The 21,991-nt window shown below is 40.2% G+C and overlaps 1 protein-coding gene across 4 annotated transcripts in view; it reads right to left on the bottom strand.

Moving 5' to 3' along the window:
- CTNND2 (catenin delta 2) overlaps positions 1 to 21,991 on the bottom strand; it is a 645,018-nt gene that overhangs the window by 243,309 nt on the left and 379,718 nt on the right. For all 4 annotated transcript variants that reach the window (XM_057428749.1, XM_057428750.1, XM_057428752.1 and 1 more), the window contains one exon: positions 7,651 to 7,845. In XM_057428749.1, the coding sequence (XP_057284732.1) occupies positions 7,651 to 7,845 (195 nt within the window). The remainder of the gene's footprint in view (positions 1 to 7,650; positions 7,846 to 21,991) is intronic.

The following is a 21,991-nucleotide window of genomic DNA, read 5'->3' as shown; positions in this document are numbered from 1 at the left end:
GACTCATCACAACATTAGAACTGGAGTTCCACAATGTCATTTTTACGTAGTCTAATTCTAACCTAAGGATGCTGAGTTAATTTTCTACATTATTTTTATTTTAGCATGTTAAAGTCATAGAAGACTCCAGTGTTTTGAAATGGGTGAAGAGAACAACTTACTATTAAAAATATACCTCTCAATGTTTAATAAGAAATAAAATTAAAAAAATAAATAAATAAAAAATGCATTTCTTTCAGGTATCATCTGAATACTGAGTACCAAGTGCAAGGTCCTGCACCCGGGTCAGGGCTACCACCAGCTACAGGCTGGGTGGAAACTGCACTGAGAGCAGCCCTGCGGAGAAGGACTTGGGGGTGTTGGCTGATGAGAAACTGAACATGAGCCGGCTTCAGTGTGTGCTCGCAACCCAGAAAACCAACTGTATCCTGGGCTGCATCAAAAGGAACGTGACCAGCAGGTCGAAGGAGGTGATCCTGCCCCTCTACTCTGCTCTCGTGAGACCCACCTGGAGTATCGCGTCCAGCTCTGGGGCCTCCAACATAAAAAAGATGTGGACCTGCTTCAGCAAGTCCAGAGGTGGGCCACAAAGATGCTCCAAGGGCTTGACGACCTCTCCTGTGAAGACAGGCTGCAAGAGTTGGGCTTGTTCAGACTGGAGAAGAGAAGGCTCTAGGACAACCTTACAGAAGGTTTTCAACACTTAACGCATAAGAAAGATGGGGACAAAGTTTTTAGTAGGGCCTGTAGTGACAGGACAAGAGGAAATGGTTTTAAACTGAGAGTAGATTCAGACTAGATATAAGGAAGAAATACTTTACTGTGAGGGCCGTAAGACACTGGCACAGGCCACCCAGAGAGTTAGAAGATACCCCATCCCTGGCAACATTCAAGGTCAGGTTGGATAGGCCTCTGAGCAACCTGATCTAGCGGAAGATGTCCCTGCCCATGGCAGGGGGATTGGATTAGGTGATCTTTGGAGATTCCTTCCGATCCTAACCATTCTATAATTCTGTTATAAATTACTTCATAACCACTAAGAAAGAAAATCCGTAAAAGCTTAAAAATGGTTGAAGAACAGTTTATCTGTAAAAGCAGACACAAAAAACCACTGTCAGTTTGTGATGCCACATGGCTGCAATAAAGTAGGCTTAATTATTCTCAAAAGAAGAAAATCACTCTAGAGGAAACTGATGTCTACCTTTTCTCACATGGCCAATTTTCCAAACACTGGAAAATTGGCTCACTATGAAAATATATTTACCTTGAAATAATGACTTCTAAAAATACCAATCATATCCAGTACTTCTTTATATATGAAGACAAATATTTACAGTCTTGGGAAGAGGATGTATTTTGGCTCAATTCATGTATCCTTTGTAGCTTTGTGATCCTTTTGCAAGGAACAACAAAACAGCTAAGTAATGAGAATAAAAGAAAGCCTAAGCTGTACCAGCATAAAAAAAACATGCACCAAATCAAGTATGTGGGTATTTGGAAGCAGTACTAAGCAGCCCATGCAACACCTTTCTCCATCCTTGATGTAAAAATCTCAACATAAAATAAAAAAGGAATAACTTGAACCTACTGAGCAGTTACTGTTCCCACAGACCACTGGCTCCCTTGCTGGCAAGGCAGAGACATCTGGCAGCAGAGTAGCACACTCTCCTGGAGCAAAGTGACATCTCTGCCCCACAGTGGAGGCAGCAGAGGGAGGGCAGGGCAAAGGCAAAGAGCTGGTGGCTGATGCAGTTTTCCAGCAGCACCCCCACACCAGACTGCTGCCTACCACATAAACAAGATGGAAGTTCAAATGGGTTGGGCGTGCAGCTGACTTTCCTACCGAGAAGGATTCTCCAAACTGTAGGCAAGACTCACACACCTGGCACTAAGAACAGGAAGCAGTGAGAAACTGAAGTGCTGGGACTAACCTGCTTCCCTTGTGCAATGCAAACAAGGAGAAGAGGAGACCAGCGCCATTTGAGCACCACAAGCAACAAATCTAGCTACCTCCCCCCTCCCTGCACAAAAGACAACCCAAAAAAAAAAAAACAACAGTGCAATCAATTTAGTATGGGCTATTTTGGTCTGGGGTGGCAGAAAAAGGTGGTTTTGCTTCTCCCTCCCCTTTAGGTCCTGATCTGATCTCCTCACCACAGGCACCTCATAAGATAGAGCAAGGAGAGAGAGAAACAGCCCAGCCAAGTTGTAAGAAAGCCACTAGCCCAGTGACAAGAGAATGAATACCAATTTTCCTTGCATATCTTCCTTTCAGACACTGTTTAACCTCCAGGACAGCAAAAGCTCAGGCCAAGTGCAGCAGGGGTGAAGTAGCAAACACTGGTAAGGCCGCCTGGGTACTCCTCTCATTCCTCCAGCATGCCTACTCTGCAAAGAAAGACTGTACTCTGGGAGCAAACGCTGCCTTACCCCACTAAAGCCAGGTACACTTGAAATGGAGAAAAGACAACATTACAAATAACTAGCAGCAGTGCTTGACATCAGACATACCTCCTCTCCTTCAGCAAATTAAGGACCAGGTGGGAGCAGGAAGGAAAGTGGAAGAGTTTCACATCTGTCCAGAAACACATTAATTCTCACCTTCAGCATTTTTCCTGAGCCACATCACAGGTCAATGATATACAGTTTTTCCCTGCTGCTAGCAAGCACTTGGACAGAAGCCATGACTGGGAACACGAGGTAACTCTTCCCTCTGAAAAGGAGTTGCCTTGACTCTCCTGACGGCACTCTCCCTCCGCACAGAAACCCAGCTCGCAAATAACCACGTTTCTTATTTACACCGGTCATCATGAATTTCACAGACTCTTCTCTTTGGTCAGCACCCCCACCCTGGCACCCAGGAGGTGGTGCAGCCTGTGGCAGTACAGCTTTTGGTAACAGACAGCTTCATTGGTGGTGCTGCACTGGTCGAACCACTCAAGCATTGGCGGGAAGAATCTCAGGGAGACCTGGCCTGAAGAAGAGAAGGCCATCAGGGAAGCTGGAGGGCAGATTGACAACCACCTGCACATGCTGGAGGGACATCGGGCAGCTTTGGACTTAGCGTAAGAAGTGCTGAAGGAGTGCCCCTACCCCACACATGCTCCCCAATGCATAACCCATTGCAACAGCATGCTTGTTAAACCCTTCGAGTCCTGCATTAAGCCACTCTTCAGAAGTGATGCAAACTTTGACTGCTTATCCTTTCACCACTCTATCTCCTTTCAAATCTTTTACCTCAGGGTCCTCTTTCTAATTTCAGCAATATTAACAAGAAACCCTAGTCTTCCTTTTCCTAACTCTTTCCTGCTCTCTCTGGGAAGCTCAGAAGAGTCTTCACAGTGCCTTCCGTGCCCTGCCTTCACGAAGGACGAACTTCAGCTCCAGGCACCCAACACTCAGAACTAATGCCAACTGGTTGTGTAACCACATAAAGCTGCTGGACTTGCCACCATTGAGCTGCACTGCAAGGCCTTGCCATGGTGACCTTCAGGGCCCAGAACCAGAGGCAATCCTCAGGCCGTGCATCCCAAGGAAATCCTTAAGCTTTCTTCAAGGCAGACAAGATTCTCTTGTCTGGTGAGATGCGTACATCCTTCACAGAGCTCAGGACAGGTTCACTTCTCCAGTGGTTCACCCTTGCCAATTGTGTGAAGGTGGGAACAAAGGTAGTCTCCCTCAGACCCTGAAACCAGTGGGTCTTAAAGCATGAGCAGGTAGGTCTTCAGGTCTAATGTCCACAGTTCACAAGTATTTTTAAGCAGCAGCACTTATTTTATCTGATAGAGTTCCAGTTTGTAGAGAGTTCAGAGTACACACAGACCTCACATTTACCACCCCTCCCTCCCAGGCTGCTGAGGACAGCACTCTTTGAAGGCTTTTAATAACTTTATTTGCAAATCACATCCTTTTCACAGAAGAGAGCTCACTTCTTTCACTGAGGCACCAGGATGAAAGCAAGTGTTAAGAGCTTTCAGGATGCTGTCAGCTTTCAGAGGGTGATGTCCCTCTGAAAGTCCCACAGACCTCACCATTACCAAAGCTGTGTTCCTCTGCTGCAGGGTGGCACTGACAGCCCAGAATGTGAGCAGCAAAGCTTTTTCCTCAAGGAAGCTATGGAAATCCCAGGCTTGCAAGATAACTATGCTGCCTACTTTAATTTGTTTCACGTTTAACATGAATTAAATGCCAATAACTAACGACTAAATCCCTAATCCAAACTTCTAATTCTGCAAATAAGCAAATGATCACTGATTCTCTGTCCCACTCTGGCTGAAAGGCAATCCTTCGCCCCTCTTAAGTAACAGTTTTCTTGAAATTCCAGCGGTGGTCATGTAAACACCCCATCAAAGAAGCAAATTACTGACTTGCAAATATTATTAACTGGAGTTTAAATTAGTAATGCAAAGCCTCTATATGTACAAAGGAAAATAAATAATGTGCCTGCCTGGACAAAAGTAATACTGTTATTTAGCTGGGTTACAAATGTAAGTTGTTATTCGGTAAGTAAATTAATTTGTTGTTTATATTGTGTCTGAGTACTTCCTTTAACCACATCTTTTGTGGATCATTTCAAAAGCAGAATTTCATGTTTATTGCTACTTTTATCACACAAGTTTGGGATGGTACTTTATATATGACAGAAAGCATTACCCTTTGAAGACCAAAAGGGATTGTTAAGTAAAAGCTACCAACCAAAAAAAGCCTATACAGCTACTGCTGTCAACTTTGAAAGATTATTTTTATCTTAAGGCAGCATGACAGTAACACACCCAGTCATAATTTAAACCACAAAGTGATGAAAAATTCACCCTGCCCCTATCTAAAGTTGTGCTAGTAAGGGAGATATTCAGTAAGCTCCTGCTATTTTGTACCTTCTGCAATACGTAGCCTTTAGTGCAGAGCTATCATCATACATTTCACTGAAGTGGAATAAAAGGGGAAAAAAATAACCCCACAAAAAAACTTCAAATGCCAAACCCAAGTTAACAGAACAAACTTAATTTAGTTTACCCTGTAGAGGAATTTTAGCTTATTGAATTCTGCTCACTAAATGATGATTCACCTAGAGAATGAAAAACTCTGAGTGGGCTTTATCCTTAGTTGTGTAAACTACATTCCTAAATGTACTAAGTGTTTAAGAGCTCACAAAAGATTAAAGAGGTGATGTATACACTGACCAAAAAAAAAAAAAAAACAACAGTTTTCATTCTGAGTCACTTGATCTTCAAAATTAAGTGAAATTTTCAACTTCAAGAAGAATGTTCTCTTAAAAACCAAACCAAACCAAACCAGAAAAGTAAATGGTCTGCAAGTACAACTAGCATAAGTTTTGTTTTGAATGGGCAACGTGAACTGCAGAGAATAAAAAAAATCCAGGCTTTGGACAAAGACTTAGACTAAATTTGCCTTTCCCTATCAGATCTGGAAAACTGTGCACTACCTTCATGGTTAAAGGTACTGATGTAATAGACACAAGAATGTGAACATTGGTCTCTGAAGGACCACACTGAAGTCTTAAAGCTCCCCATCACACCCCACTCAGTGCGGTTCATACACACAGAAGATACAGGGCATGAACCCTTGGCATGTATCTTCAGGAAGTACACAGCAACCTACATCCCTCATATTTAATACCAAATAGTCACAATGAAGAGCTATTCTGGCCTACAATAAAAAAAAACAACAACTGCATGAAGAAATAAAAACTTATGTGTGCCAAACTTCAGTTAAACTCCTTCCTTCCTTGCCAATTTAAGAATAACTGTATGGTCTCCATTAGAAGCAATACGTTCCCACAGACATTTGCAGTAGAGGCAGGAAAAGTCTGAGAGCTGATCTGATCCAGCCCAAAATTCCCTCTGAGCGCTGACAGCTCTTCAGCCTGGTTGTGCAAAAGGCTGGCAGGATCCGCAGCTAACAGCTGTCAACAGAGCAACAGAATAATTGGTCTGGGACACAACCACCTGCTGTTATTTCCCCTGACCCTGATGATAGGGGTCCCCGATGATGAGAGGGAAAGTAAGGGAGGATCAACACAACACAAAGCTGGACTAATAGGGTTGTTCTTCAGAATGAGCCTGGAGCAACATTCAAATCCACATCTCAAACAGTAAAACAAAACTGACCTTCACAAGGCCCATCTCTGCTACCCAAATCAGCAGAATTCTTTTAGCTTTTTCTCTCTCTTTCTGAAAACCCATACTCAGGTATTACCACAAACACTGTGCATCCCAGTTTCATTCACTATAATTGTGATCTATATTGACAGGGTTTCTTTCCTTGCAGAGGTGTTTTGAAGATGACAGTCACAAGACAGCCTGCTACTTCAGCACAGAGAACCCATGGATATTTTGCAAGCAAAACAAGAAAACCTCTTCAGGGCAAAACTGGGAAAGAGAGCATTCTTTAGGAAATACGAGGTGGCCAGGTGGAAAATGAGGCTTAAAGTTGCTTCAATTATTATCACTGCCTCTGCTGCTGAATGATTTAGGCAGAAGTCTTGTCCCCTTCATGCAAAGAATAGTAATCTTTTCTCATATACATGTATGGCACTACACAAACATACACTATGGTAGTTTCTTTAACAGGAATGAAATGACATAATGGTGTATAAAGCTGTTACAGGTATTTAAGTAGAGAATTCTGTGGGAAAAGTTCTTTTTAAGGATTTTCTTCTGTACTCTGAACATCCAAAACTTGCATAAAGCAATAGAAAATTTTGGACATGCAAAACCTGACAGCTTTGCCCTTAGAGAAAAGATTTTAAAAATTAAAAAGTTTTAGAAAAAAGCAAAGTATCTCACTCCAAGAAGTACACTTAACTTTTTCTTGATGAAAATGGGAGTCATCCGAGAATGGACATAATCTTCCCTCTCATCAACACAGCGAAATAAAACACCAGAAATACTTACAATTCCTAAGGCAAGTTCTTTCTGCATCTGCTTTAGGCTATTTTGGCTGTAGCATTTATGTACTCTACTTATTTTGTGCATTAAATACCATAAATATCCCTGTTGATTTGTGATCTATTTGTAGGTTTCAACATACAGCTGTATTTCATTTGGTTGAGAGAACATTCTGCAAGTAGGACTTGTACACTAATACATTTCATGGATAATCATTATTATTTATGGATAAACCAGCGATGCTAACAGCTTTCCTCTATGCCATAGTTCAATTTTATGTTTGTGTACCTATACCTAAGCCTACCACTACAGGAGAGAGGAAGAACATTTATGTACGATTCACTTTGAAAACAGGTCAACAATCCTTTAGATTCATGTGGAAGGAATTTTGCACTCCCTTTGCAACACACAAAATACCTTTGCAGGCAAAAAACCAGCCATTTCTTCAGAGACAACAGACTTTTCTAAAAGACAATACAAAAATTAGTAAAAATATTTTCTCTCCTCATCAGTAAGCCCCCTCCCCAAATTAGCTTAACCTTCTGTACATACAGAACAACATTAAGTATTTCTCCATTTGCACATGCCTTTAAGGTTCTATTGAGAGTTGCCATCTGCACAAGGTATTTTGTTTGGCTTGCATGCACAAAAAATACATTCTGTTTAGCACATCAGAAAGAAAAGAAGAGTTAGTACTGAAGAATAAGGTACATCTCCAATCATGCAAGTTACATCCACCTACCTGTACTAGTGCGGTATGTGCCTGTGTGTGCTGGTTGCAGAGGATCCCCCTGACTCTGGCTGAGACTCCTCATAGGGGGCTTCTGATAAACTCTGTCTTCGTAAATAGGATCTATATGGTGTTCTGGAGACTGCAGTGCCCTTAATTCGGAGCCAAGGTGGCTGTGCTGGCTGCTGTAAGATGCCCGAGACCCAGCTGCAAATAGATTTATAAGAGACAATTAAGAGAGAGAAAAATAAACTGACAAATACAGGATGTGACTTTACTGAAAGTTTACTTCAAAGTAGTACATAAAAAAAAAAAACAACAATCAAAACACAGAAATAAACGTTTTCAACATAAAAATAGGAACAGCACGCAAGAGCAGCAATAGCTCCAGTTAATCACTTTAGTTACATCATCCAGTTGTCTGCATTTACTTCAAAACCTCACTTCTTCCAAGGAAAACTATGTATTTTGGTGAGATAGATATCATTATATCATCTCTTAATCAGAGAACAAAATCTGCCAACCTTCTCGAAAGCTGTGCAAGTGCAGGAATGCCCTAGACCAAAGGGGTCCACAGAAGAACCAGGAACGGGGGACAAGTAAGAAGCAGCAGTCAGAACTAGTTTCACGTCACACCCTATCTTTAGATCTATAAATGAAGTAATGTAAAGGCAATGAACAGATGTAGTTTTAAGAAGGCTGATCTTTTTGCTGTCTCACTAAAATATGACAAGATGGATGTGCTTTATCAGCATTTTGCCCTCAACAGTTAAAAAAAAAAGAAAAATCATATTGCTAAGACTTTCTACTGAGAATGAAAATCTGTTTTAAGGATACAGCTTTTTATTAATATAAATAAGAAGAACAACTGGGACTGTATTAAAAAAATCTTATTCTACTAATAAAAATACTATTTTCTATCATGTTATTTAAAAAAAGAGACTTGTATATTTCCAGCTGGGTTTACTTTCACCACTTGAATCTCTTTGTCACTTAGGTACTTCACATCTGTGCTCCATTAGCAAGATCCCTAAGGAGAATCACAGGGAAGGCATACAAACATCACACATTATGAGGGCAGAATCAAGCCAGTATGCAGGCAACACTTGGCAAAGGTTAGGTCTATACAACAAAGTGATCACATGCTATTTATCCGTTTAGAAAAGAAAGCAACCAAAGACAGAAGTGCTAATACGTTTGTGAGGTTAAAATCCTGGATGTGGGCAGTGTTCTACTAACTTCACTTGTACTGCTCAGACCATCAGTGCAGCCATTCCTGCTAAAAATCCCTACCACATTCATTGTGTCAGGAGTGGCTCTGTTGCACAAAACAAACACTAGTTATTTTTAAAATGCAAACCACACATATAAAGTAATGTGTGATGGCAACATGAGAGAAATGAGACAGATACACGAGCACAATGTTACTGAGCTTTAGTACAAATTGTCTGGAGGAAAAAATAATTTATTCCATTTCCTTCTTTCTAATCAGCTTATGTCATACACGTGTTTTCTTCCGAATTTTTCAGCACGCATGCTTTGAGTGGAACACCTTATTTGCATATTTTTCCCTTCAAACATTTTTCAGATTGACCTGCCATTAGCACAACACTGAAAGTAATTCTGTTGTTCTCAGTACTAGAAAGTCTGCCAAGAATCCCAAAGATGTATTTTACCTCTAACTACTGCAATTATCCAGGAAGTTGGTATTTTTATTACAGAATTAATTTCTTCATGGTCTGCATTTTCAAAATGCTCTTTAACCCTGCCTCTTTGAGGCTGATTCTCAAAGCAGCTCAATGGCTCCACCGAGGTCTGGTATCCTCAAAAGTGGCCTAAAATACAGACTGTTACAATTATGTACAAGTTTCACTATGTACTTGGTTCAAACTGTATTCAGAGAAAAGATATAAAGAAATGGAGAGCAATATTTCAAAGGTTCAACAGAGCATCAACAAACCGGACTTGCTACAGAATAAAGAATTACACCCCTTCTACAAGCACTGCAATTCTTTTGTCCATTTACAAATTCACTTTGCTCTTTGGAGCAACAGATTTGATTCCTAATCCTGTTTCCAGTGAACTGAAAGACTTTTCCCACTGCATTTAGTGGCAGTATAACCCAAATATTAAAATGTTCTCAGTCACGCTAGCCTTCTGGTGAGGTGGGCTTACTTTAACATCCTTCATACTCTACCATTAGTTCTGACTTGCCAAGTGTTAATACTAGTCTAATACTAAACAGAAGGTTAGTAGTAGTTTATTACACCAACATTAAGGTTTATTTGCATACTGCACGTTACACTACTGTACTAAACAGTAAACATAGGAATAACCAGAGAAACTTCTTGACCAAAACACATTACATCTCAAACAACCAAGACAAGGAAGACATGACACATGACAAAAGAAAACCAAGGTAACTTGTCTGAAAACAGCCAAATGGCACTCCAGAAATAACTTGAAGCACCTGAATAACACGATTATGGGTTAACACCCAAAAAAGAGGCTCGGGATTTAAAACTCTATCAGAGAGTAACTGCACTATTCCTTTCATATTTCAAGAAAACAAGGATTTCAACAGGTAATTAAAATATTTTTAATTTTAAAAAGATGAACACTCAAATCTCGGAAATTAAATACAACAGAAGATGAATACACTTTATATACCTTTATATACTTTATGTCTCAAAAACCTTTTAATTTAGTTTTAGTATCAGTTTCAAACAAAACTGATACTTTTCTACAGGCCTAAATATGCAATTTTACTACAGTATTTCCAAAATCATCAGATATCAGTATTTAAACACAAAACACTAGCAGCCTTTATCGTTCTTAAATCTAGTTAAAAAACAAACTAACAAACCAACCCCCAAAAAACAATCCAGAAAATTTATAAATAAGATGGAACACCGCCGTAATTCTTCATGTTTCTATTATGTTGATATCTAAAAAACTGGAATAGCAAATTCTGTTACCTATTAAAATCTCTTTTCCACTGTTCTTAAAATTCTTGCATGTATTAATTTATTCAAGTCTCAAGCTAGGAGCAACAGCTTTTTATGGCATGTTTTCCTAAATGTTAGTATCAACTAACCAATAGCTATCATAGCAAGTTATCTTTGTTGCCAGTGCTGTATCATATCCAATAAAGCTCACACAGACAAATTTCAGAAAAACTAAAGCACAATTAGAGCTGAAGTCAACAAAAAAGACTTAGATTTTATAGCATTAAAAAAAAAAAAAAAAGGGGCTGTGATGGATTTCAGACAACTGCATCCTACCTCATCTACACACTCAGCCCCTCCACCATATTCTGCTGTTACTTATTGAGGACACTTGAAAACAGTTAAGATAACCAATCAAAGCAAAGACCATGAACTGTAAGAACTGATGCCCTGAGAGGTGCAACATGTCTCCTTGCCTGCATCTTGAGTTAGCAGCAAACCATTACATCCTTTACTACCTGAAGCTGCAAGCGGATCTGTATCATCTGCTTCAAAAACCCTTGCATTAATGCAGTCTAAAGCTCACAGAGATCGGAAAAGCAATAAGGTCAGAATGGAAAAGCAGTAATCAATATACTACCAGGAAGCAATAAAACATCAGATTCCCAAGGTCCATTAGCGTTCTCACATCCAAGGAGGCTCACTGCCCTCAGAAGCAGTTTCCCTAAACCCAGAGGCATCGTGAATGCCTAAACACAGAGGCATAACTCACCCCAAACTGCACTTGTCTAAACCGTGCTTTCAACCACCTGCCATCCCTTCACCCCACTAATAATGTCACAATGCTCTGGGTTGCCTGAAACAAGAGCAGTGATGGGGAGCAAGGCCACATGCAATTCTCCTGCATATTCTGAAAAAGGACTCATCCCCCCTCCCTGGCCAACCCTTCCCTAACAGCAAAGATCTTCCTCAAGGAAGTATAAAGCATAAGCCCAAAGACAGGCCTACATACAAGTTCAAAGAAAACTCATTATTAAATTTTCAGTTCTGTAAGCTGTTAATTACAGATGATCTATTTAGCATCAGAGAAGACACAGAACTCTAATGACCATGGTTGTGAAGGAGTGGATTTTTTTTCTCCCTTCTAGATTAAAAAACAAAACAGCAAACTCCCAAAACACTGAGAAGTGCTAAACTGTTATTTTAGGGTATGAAGAAACCACTTGATAATCAATTCCTCAAATAGTCCAACCTCTAGTTTGGCAAAAAACTGAGAAGTTATTTGACTGCACTGCCAGAGATGCATCACATCAAGCAGTATGGAAAGGACTGAAAGGCTAAGGCCTGAAAGTCCCTAAAATAACTGAGAGAGACATCAAAAGTGAAACAGGCAAGATAAAAAACAAACAAAAAAACCCCCACAACAAACAACAACCCCCAATCTAAATAGGGTACTTAGAAAAAAAAAAAAAAAAAAAAAAAAAAAAAATCAAACAAACCAGAAACTAATTAACTGGAAGAAGAAAGCACACAGAAGAGACTTTCCTGTCTTCTGGAGTCCTTGAGACTCAAACCTGATGGAAAGCAAAATGCGCCTTCTTCCACATGTCTGTGGAACTGGTAAAATTAGACTGTGGTTTGGCTTCAGCAGGGGTATGTGAGCCCCCAGCCAGGTGAATCACATTAGCGCAATGATGATAACCTACAACCAGCCAGAAGTTTTACCAGATGAAGATACCACATTCCTACAACCTTTACCCTCCCACATTCCAGAGGGGCAAAAGAAAGAACCCAAGAAGAGTGCAGTCGTTCCTAACTGGATCAAAAAGACAATCTCCACCCTTTACACTTAAAACCCCATCACCCTACTAGATGAAATCTATTCCTCACATATTCACAGATGTTCCTCAATAGTACAGGGAAAGGGTTGTTTCCTAGGAAAATGTTCTTTTTCTGACAAAGTTTCACATTCCAAAGGAAGACAAATACTGCACTCAGACAAGTGTAATGTGAGAGAAATACACAAAAAAAATCCCCAATTGCTCTTCAGAGCTTCTGCAGACTGTCATGGAAATAAATATAACAGATATACTTGAATGACACTGCTAATCTGACAGTTTAGGTCAATAAAGTAAACCACCATATTGGCAGCATTTGTCATTTCAAGAAACTAAAGATATTAAAACTATTCAAATGAATGGGTACACAGGCATTTGCACACATTTTAATAAAGCCTGAACAGTTTTTATGCATGCCACTAGTGACAGCCTTTGCAACCAGCCATCCTGCCTTGCTGCAGCCCAAAGAAGTAGTCTTACAAATTCATGATTCTCTCTGAACACCTCTAACACCTAGTTTGCCGATGACACCAAGCTGTGTGGTTCGGTTGATACGCTGGAGGGAAGGAATGCCATCCAGAGGGACCTTGACACACTTGTGAGGTGGGCTGATGCCAACCTCATGAAGTTTAACCATGCCAAGTGCAAGGTCCTACACCTGGGTCGGAGCAATCCCAGGCACAGCTACAGGTTGGGCAGAGAAGAGATTCAGAGCAGCCCTGCGGAGAAGGACTTGGGAGCATTGGTTAATGAGAAAATGAACATGAGCCGGCTTCAGTGTGCGCTCGCAGCCCAGAAAGCCAACCGCATCCTGGGCTGCATCAAAAGGAGCGTGACCAGCAGGTCGAAGGAGGTGATCCTGCCCCTCTACTCTGCTCTCGTGAGACCTCACCTGGAGTATTGTGTGCAGTTCTGGTGTCCTCAACATAAAAAGGACACGGAACTGTTGGAACAAGTCCAGAGAAGGGCCACGAGGATGATCAGGGGACTGGAGCACCTCCTGTATGAAGACAGGCTGAGAAAGTTGGGGCTGTTCAGCCTGGAGAAGAGAAGGCTGCATGGAGACCTCACAGCAGCCTTCCAGTATCTGAAGGGAGCCTTATAGGGATGCTGTGGAGGGACTCTTCATTAGGGACTGTAGTGATAGGACAAGGGGCAACAGGTGCAAACTTAAACAGGGGAAGTTTAGATTGGATACAAGGAAGAAGTTCTTTACTGTTAGGGTGGTGAGGCCCAGGGAAGTTGTGAATGCTCCATCCCTGGGCGTGTTCAAGGCTGGGTTGGACAGAGCCTTGGGTGTCATGGTTTAGTGGGGGGTGTCCCTGCCCATGACAGGGGGGTTGGAACTAGATGATCTGAAGGTCCTTTCCAACCCTAACTATTCTATGATTCTAATAGCCAGATCATATGGTACTGCTGTCCTCCCAGGATTTAAGAGTTCACTGGAAACATGAAGTATCTAAGTAATATCTCAACACAAAGATTTGGCCAGATAAAAATTATCCAGCTTCCATTTAGAATTCCTCTACCACAAAATACAGTACAGAGTCCTATTCAATATTTTTTCCTTATGTCTATGCTTCTGGAACATCACTGATGAGATAGAGGCTGAGGATGAAGCTTGATGACCATTCTACTACCACTTACCAATAAGGCATTTGCACTTGGTTACAACCCCACACATTTCAACAACGAGTATATCTCAGGCTGCCTCAGGCTCTACATATCAAACTCAGACTCCAAACACAGTATGACATGCTGCACTCAGAAGATTTGATTTTCTAACAAAGAGGATTTACCATCCACAACTGGCTGTATAGATCTTTAATTTGAACTATAATGACAACACTTCTCATGTAATTTGCATTGAGTTTTTCTTAGACGAGAAGTTAAAACCAAACCAAAACAAAAAACCCCAACCCCACAGGATGGTAAAGTTGAAATAAGCCCATTAGCAAGAAAAGAGACTGCAGGCACAGAAATTAAAAAGAGAATCAAAGCAATTTTATAGCTTTGGTACACTGCATGCTTTCCAGAGGGACTGGAAGAACTTTCTGATTTAAATGGCACATCAGGGCTGAAAACCCTTTTGGACATGAATTTCTTGCAGACGCTTGCCCAGAAATGCTACTGTCCTGACAAGAAAAATATAGTAATTATACAGTAGATCGGGTCACAACCATTCTGTGATTCTGAGATTTTGGAAAAAAAACCAACATGTGAGGGGCAGGATATGAATAGTAGGATTGTTACTGTGAACTCGTATATAATGAAACCTATTTTACAGACAGTAATCTGGTTTACATGGTAAAGAAGTTGATGTGCACCCAAGTGCAGAATTAGCAGTGAACACACGAGAAGAAGAAAGAAGTCAAACATTGATAACTAGACTTTTGATATTGACCTTTTTTTTTTTTTTTCCAGAAATTTATGCAGAAGCATCTCCAAAATGCTTGTCTGAATACATGCTTCTACTCCAACACTGGAAAAGGACTCGTATGATCTACAACAAATGTCATTATAAATAAAACTAAAAGAATTCAGATAATGGAAATGTTCCAGCAGCATGTGATGAAAACAACGCTGAAGAGAAGAAAATGTATGTAACCCAGGTAGTGAAAGCAAATGCAAATTGTTAAGACATGACAGATGGTTAAATTAACCAGTAAGACATGACAGACCATATGGCAGTACCAGCTAATGCACACCTTGGGTGTGTCAGCTTGTGCCCCTAGCACATCAAAGATCTGCATTCACCAGAAGACAGGATGCAGCTAATTCCTTTTAATTGGGTTCAGATTTTTTGCATATTACTCACCTCTTTATATTTTACACACAAACAAAAATGTATCAGTTTGGGCCTGAAGTTTTACTTTCCCCAAATATTGAAATTAAAGATTAACTAATGGAAGTTCAGAATTAAACTGATTTTTGTCTTGATACTCTTTTTCCATCCTCACTACAGTATTCTGTCTGTGGCTCAGAACTATTTGTACAAATAAAGAAGGAAATAACACCATTACTGAACTGACTGATTACACATGGTGCCTTTCAATTTATATTAAACTCTGGACATCTGGAAAAAACACGGATGTGCTACTTTGACACCCCCAGTCCACACTGCAGGACATCACCACAAAACAATTACATGCTACAACATACCAGCTCCCAGAGCTGGAAGAATAGAACTGCCACACCTCTAAGTATGTTAGACTGTTTTTCCTCAGGTTTTCTACTTAAAAGACTTAAAGTGCAGTATGATGCATGGGTTGGAGTATTTCTGGTAAACACTGCACTGTCAAATCTATTAGCAGTTTCACTGTCAGGATACTGTCATGTTCAGCAGTATGACTCACACTGTGGAATTTCCCAGACACAATTTGTCCCTTAACCAGATTAAGTATCTTAGGAAAGTCTCCTCAAAACAGATTGGCTTTGGCTGCTTAACCGAGACTACAAAACCAGCCTCTGACCTAGGGTTAGCACTTTTCACATCAGTGCTAAAAAGAAAGAAATGTAGGGAGAATAAGAAAAAGGAGGATAGAGAGGAAAAAGGATTATGTTTTTTTGAGTATCATAAACAGGCCCAAAACAAACTTAAAAATCATTTGATAAAGCTTACTATGTCTTTTTAGAAGTATCTGGATAATCTTCATCCTACTTAAACTAGTTTTTAACGAAATATTGAAATTAAGTAGACTAAGTGTATTTAAAAGAGAAAAGTTTAGAATTTTTTCTTAAGTTGTCTATGTTTGCTCTCTAGTCATGAAATGTGACTTTATTGTATCAGTTATTTTAATCTTACAAATCTAGGAAAAGTAGATAATCAACCCCTCCACACCATAAATGTTTGATGTTTCCTCACAAGCATTTTCTTTTTCTTACTGCTGTCCTCTCCCTGTTGAAAAACATTCACCTGCTTAAAACACTTTATCAAAAACAAATCGTTAGTGGGAGAAGAGAAGTGTGACTGGAAGCAAACAGGTAAGAGACAAAAATAGCCAGGAAGAAACAGCAGATTAAAAGTGACAGACAAGTTCAGAGAGATAATTCCCATTTCATTTCTGATCTAGGGAACTGTAAGTGAAGAAAGAATGAAAATCAAAAACTGTTCCAAACCAACTGCTGCCACACAGCAACAACTTGCCATCAGCAAGGCAGAAAGTGATAGGTAATTTTTAAATATTTCTTTTTTCAATTATTAAACTGAATGATCACATTGGGTACCCTTTTATTCTTCCTTACCCTCCCTTCTCTTAAGCTTTGCCTCTTCCCTACTCTACAACCTTGCCAATTTTTCCACAAAGAAAGGGGAAAGAAGTGTTACGCACAAATGGGAACAGACACTGCCACGCAGCGATACTTATCACCCTTTCTAACTTTCCCGCTCACTAACCACTTCGACTGCAGGCTGAGTGCCCCAGCAGCAGGATGATGTTACTAAGCAACAGTGCTGAGCAGCCATGCATACGCTGTTTGGATAGTTTGCCACAGCTTCAGGACAACTGAATATAATTTCAAGCCTTCGTAGCAGCAAAGATCTTCTTTTAAGTTTTTCTAAACATCTTTATCTTAGTGAAAGGTAAAAGTTTACTATTGCAAATTTTGAACTGCAGAAGCCCGAGTTGCACTGTGGGCTCTGTACTAAAGTAGGTACTATGACGACAGAGTCAACTGGACAAGTAAAGGAATAAAAATCATAGTGGATACAGAGAGGCATGCACCAAAAGTAAATACCCAAAAGAAATCCAGGCCAACCAACCAAAAACCCACCATTACAGGGTATTTTGCAAAACCCTAGTCAGCGCAAAGATTGCAAATCAAAAGGAAGACAAGTACGTCTTTAATTCCCCAAAACTGCATCTCCCTTCCTCCCCAAGGCACAAGGCTGTAGCAAAGAATACCTAGGGACTCAATTTCTGCCTGCAAAGCAGCAGTGAGTATTAACCAAAACACCATAGATCTTTCTAGGGCCAATGCCAGCAGCACCAGTGATTTGCTAAAAAGTATTGCTGCCACCAGCAAAATGAATCAGGCACTATTCCACTTATGCCCACCAGTGAAAACTCAACTTTCAGATCGTGTTTAACATCGTGGAAAAGCACAGTAGCTAAAAAACCCAGCAACTCACAACTCTCCCCCCAAACAAGCATCTGCTCAGTCAACCTTAAAGGGAGTGAGTTCTCACAACAGCTCTGGCACAGGGGAAAGGGGAAAGCCTTACTGGATCGACTAGGCCCTGCACATGGAAACAGGAAGAATATCTAGATCTTAACTCCAAGTAGAAGTGAAAAATCTCAATGTTGGCACAGAAAATTCCTTAACAAACATGTTTTGTGGAACAGTGGCTCCCAAAGGGAAAACAGGCACTATGAGAAGGGTAATGAAGTGTCAAGTCTGTTCAGCTACAGTATTTCTCAACTGGTTTTTGCTGGGCAACTTGAATTTTTGATCTAATCATCCTGTCGTTCCTGGGAGTTCACAGTTTCAACAAGTGGCCTTCCTGCTAACAAGGAAAATGAAAATAGATAGTTCCAATGAATCCTGACCCTGTGTGTATCTTTTTAAGAAGTACTGATCTTTAATGAATATTGCACATATCTTGCAAACCTGTGCTCCAGTCTGATACACACAACTGAAACCCAAGACCCCACATGTGGGGTTTGCTCACACGAGAGACTCTGTAACTTATTTTCTGTAATTCCTTTTACAATGACATTGCATACTATTAGATGTGTGAACAATATTAACTTCTGGACTTTTTATCTGTAACACTTTGTATTCAAACTTGCATTTTACTGAGAGAATGGAGAAAAGCATCAGATAGCGTTTGTTCTTTTATGTAAAGCCATCTTTGGTAGAATAAAACACTTTCTCCTCCTCAGTGAGCATCTGCTTGCAGTCCCCAGTTTCTAGAATTCATCAAGACCCAACATATAAATCTTCAGTGTTCCAGGGGAAAAAATGAGGTTCATTGTCTTTCCATCAGTGCCACAATCAAGAAAGGGAGGATCTCTCTGGATATTCTGCAACACACTACATTACTCACCAGTTTTCATTATCCATTTGAGACTCACTGCATTTAAAATACCAGAATGAAAACATGGAACTTATTAAAGGTATACATAATCAATCTGAATACAATCTAACTAAAGAATTTAGTTATGCCTGTAACAAAGTTTAGGCCAGCAATTATCCACTTTTACAATTATGTTTAATAGATTATCATAGCATTACTCCAGCTCATTTTAGGTGGTTCACATGACATACACACCAAGACCTCTGCTAAAACACTTAAAATAATCTCCTATTATTAAAATCATTATAATCTACAGTGATTCTAACAGGCTTGCTCTAAATAAAAGAAGACATGCTGAATGTAGAGACAAAGAAAAGGAATATTGTTAACACTGTGATCATGAGAAGCTTAAGGACTTCAGCAAAGTTTATGCTGGAGTAGTCACTGTATCCTGTAAAATAAAGTTTTCTCTTCTAATTCATTATGCTAGCAATCACACAATAGTAAGCATTTAGTATCCAATTTCCAGAAACTCAGAAAAATATCTTATGTAAATCCTTCCACAATAAGCAGCAAACAAAAAAGGAAATGGACTACAGATTTTTTTCCAGGAACTTACTAAGGGGGGTGGGGGTGGGGATAATAAAAAGAGACAAGTAAGTAAAGAAATAAAACCAGACGAGACTTCGCAATGTGCCATTAATCTCAAAAATTCAGATTATCCCCGAAAAGTGTGGTAAGGAAAAGACTGTAAAGAAACAGTCCTGTCACTCGAGCAGAGAGTCTGTGCTAAAAAGAAATGGCTGTAACAAACGCTGTGAGAGACAAATGGTGACAGAAGGTTGCCAACAAAAGGAAAGCAGACCTCAAATAAGAAATGTAAATGTGTCCACAGGAGTTTGCAATAAACCACTGGAAGGGTTCAGCTTCAAGAAGGGCTTTCAGTCAGAAGGATGAGATGCATTTTATTCTAAAGGTGACAAACACTTGAGGGATTCTGAACTGTCCCACAGCTAGTTCCTGGTCATTCAAAAATGCAAACTGACATCATTCAAATGATAAATGGCTGCCTCACCTGTGAAGCCAATGCTTCCATGGTCAAACAGCTGGCTGAAGACATTTGCCTGATGTCACAAAAGCAGTCTGAGACCTACTGCAGGCCGAGAAAAGCAGTGACATGCCATTCATCACAATCTTGGTAAGATTCAGAGAAGAAGAGATTCTCTGCTAGAACAGTTAATTCTCGAATTCCCAAACCCACAAGATAGGATCTTGTACCTACCTTGCAGGGTAGTACACAAATAAGATCACTTTGGAGAAGACTGCTCAGTTATGTTCATATATGAAGCATTAGCTTCAGCTTCCTGCCAAAAGAGCTCAAGGTGCAACACAGACAAGCATGACATGACCTAGACAGGAACTCCAACTTCAGACTGAAAGAAATGCAAAATTATGATAAATAAGCCTTGAAAACCTTGTAGCTTTGTGGGAGACGAGACATGGTGCAATCATCACTCTATCTTCAACAGCTTCAATTCTTCGAGGGAAAACTGAAAAGCATTAATTCCAGCCAAACAAATCATGACTGGCTAGTCAAAGCCCTAAGAGCAAAGCCTGCTGGTGAAAACAAGCCACTCACTTTTGCCTTTACTCCCTCCTTTGTCAGATGCTACTATCCTAAAAGTTGCCAAGGGCTTGACTGATCTTGCCTTTGAACAAAGGCTAGCAAATCCTTTACCAGATTATTCTTACCAGCAGTCGTAACATCCATTAACTAGTACGTAGTATAATAATAGCTGCTATGTAAGCTGTTAAGTAAGAAAAACACGAACAGTTCTGTGTACAACAGGCTTAATTTCTTGATCATCCTGGCAGATCAGTTCAGATCAGAAGAGAAGGCGACTGGAAAGAGTCCTCTTGTCCACAGAGAGTTACAATTGTATACAGTTCCCCAAATGAAGTCCTAACCATACACAGCACTCCAAATTTTCCCTGTTACGTGATTAGGCCATGAAATATTCTATTATATTCCTAATATAGGTGGCTGAGACATAGTACAGTCAAGCAGGTCACCAAGGTCTTTTCCTACTCTTGTTTTCAGCCAAAGATCCCTAGTTTGTAACTAGCTATTAGCTGTGTTATTAGCTCAGCTCCAATTCTATTCTTTCTCTCCCACCTGCAAAACTCTTTCCACACAAGATTTATCCTCCTCTCTTCAGAAAATGCCTTCTAATATTCCACCATCAAAAAGCCTCCTTGGCATATTTCAGGTATTTGTGCCAAGATAGTAACACAAAAAAAGTATTTTTCAAGTGGCTTGAAAGAGTTCTCCTTGTGGGACTCTATTAGTAGCATCCTTCCTTTCCATTAATTTCATTTTCAAAATGACAAACTGACAATGCTCCTTTGCTCAGGTCCTTGCACCACTACGGTCTTGCAAGAATATCCATCTTCTGTAGTTTAACTGAAGATTTCCCAAGTGGCACTACAGAAAATGTGTACTCAGACCCCTGACAGGAATAGAAAGACATCAGATATAATCAGTAAGCAGGTTATTCCAGTACAATCTGATTTTGGTGAACTCATATTGCAAATTATCCCATTAACCATTTACCACCTTCACCTCTTCAATTATCCCTTCTATGAGTTTTTGTTGTAATGTACAGCAAAGCACTATGATTAGCTGGTCTGCCATTTTTTTTCTACTCAGTCCTCCCATTCTTTAATGTGTATTAGCCCCAACCACAAAAGGGCGATCCTCTCATTTCCTTCCACCTTCCCCTCCCCACTCCTCTAATATCTGAAAGAATCCAACTCGCCCTTCTCCATGGATCATGCTCCCAGGACTTTGTATCAAAGTTTTTGAAGAGCTTATGGCACCTTTTGGTGAGCAAATGTAAACACGGCTGCACCTCTGCCGAACGGGGATGCTCAGGGAAGAGTGCAGGTGGGGGAAGGACCCCACAGCGAGGAGTTCTTTTGCTCTCCAGGCACAGGAAATCCACCCCAGTATCAGGGGGCCACAGCTCGTTCTCCACCCTTGCCTTCTGAACAGGCAACATTCTGTAAACCCAGGGAGACCTTTAGCCCTATGATCAAAAAGCCTTTACTGCCAGAGACCAGCACAGCTGGCTATCTGATAAACAGGATGGCTCAGACCTGCTTTGGAGAGGGAGGGTCGTGGCCATAAGGCAAGATGAAGACATATGCTATGGAAGAGGAAATAATAGAAAAACTATGCAAAAATTTCCTCAGAAAAAATGAGTTGCCTAGGATTTAAAACCACTCATATTCAAATTAATACAGCACTTTTCTATTCTTCACTTACATACTACAAGTTGCAACTTGATGTACTTATTAAAAATCTATGTGATCCAAGTGGCAACTTCATATGCCATGCCTTATAATTGTTAAGATTAGTCATCACTTGGTCCTTCTCATTTCACCATATTAAAATTCTGACTTTTGCTTCTACACACTTATGATAATATACAGTTCCATGAATTCGTTATTAGACAATACCTCCCTGCCCTCTGTAATAACACTTT

Source organism: Pezoporus wallicus, unplaced genomic scaffold (genome assembly GCF_028554395.1).
Source record: "Pezoporus wallicus isolate ANWC-B61680 ecotype Strahan unplaced genomic scaffold, APGP_CSIRO_Pwel_v1 contig_6658, whole genome shotgun sequence".
Taxonomy (NCBI): Eukaryota; Metazoa; Chordata; class Aves; order Psittaciformes; family Psittacidae; genus Pezoporus; species Pezoporus wallicus.
The sequence above is the reverse complement of the archived record's forward strand: the minus strand, read 5'-3'. Positions and strand labels throughout refer to the sequence as shown.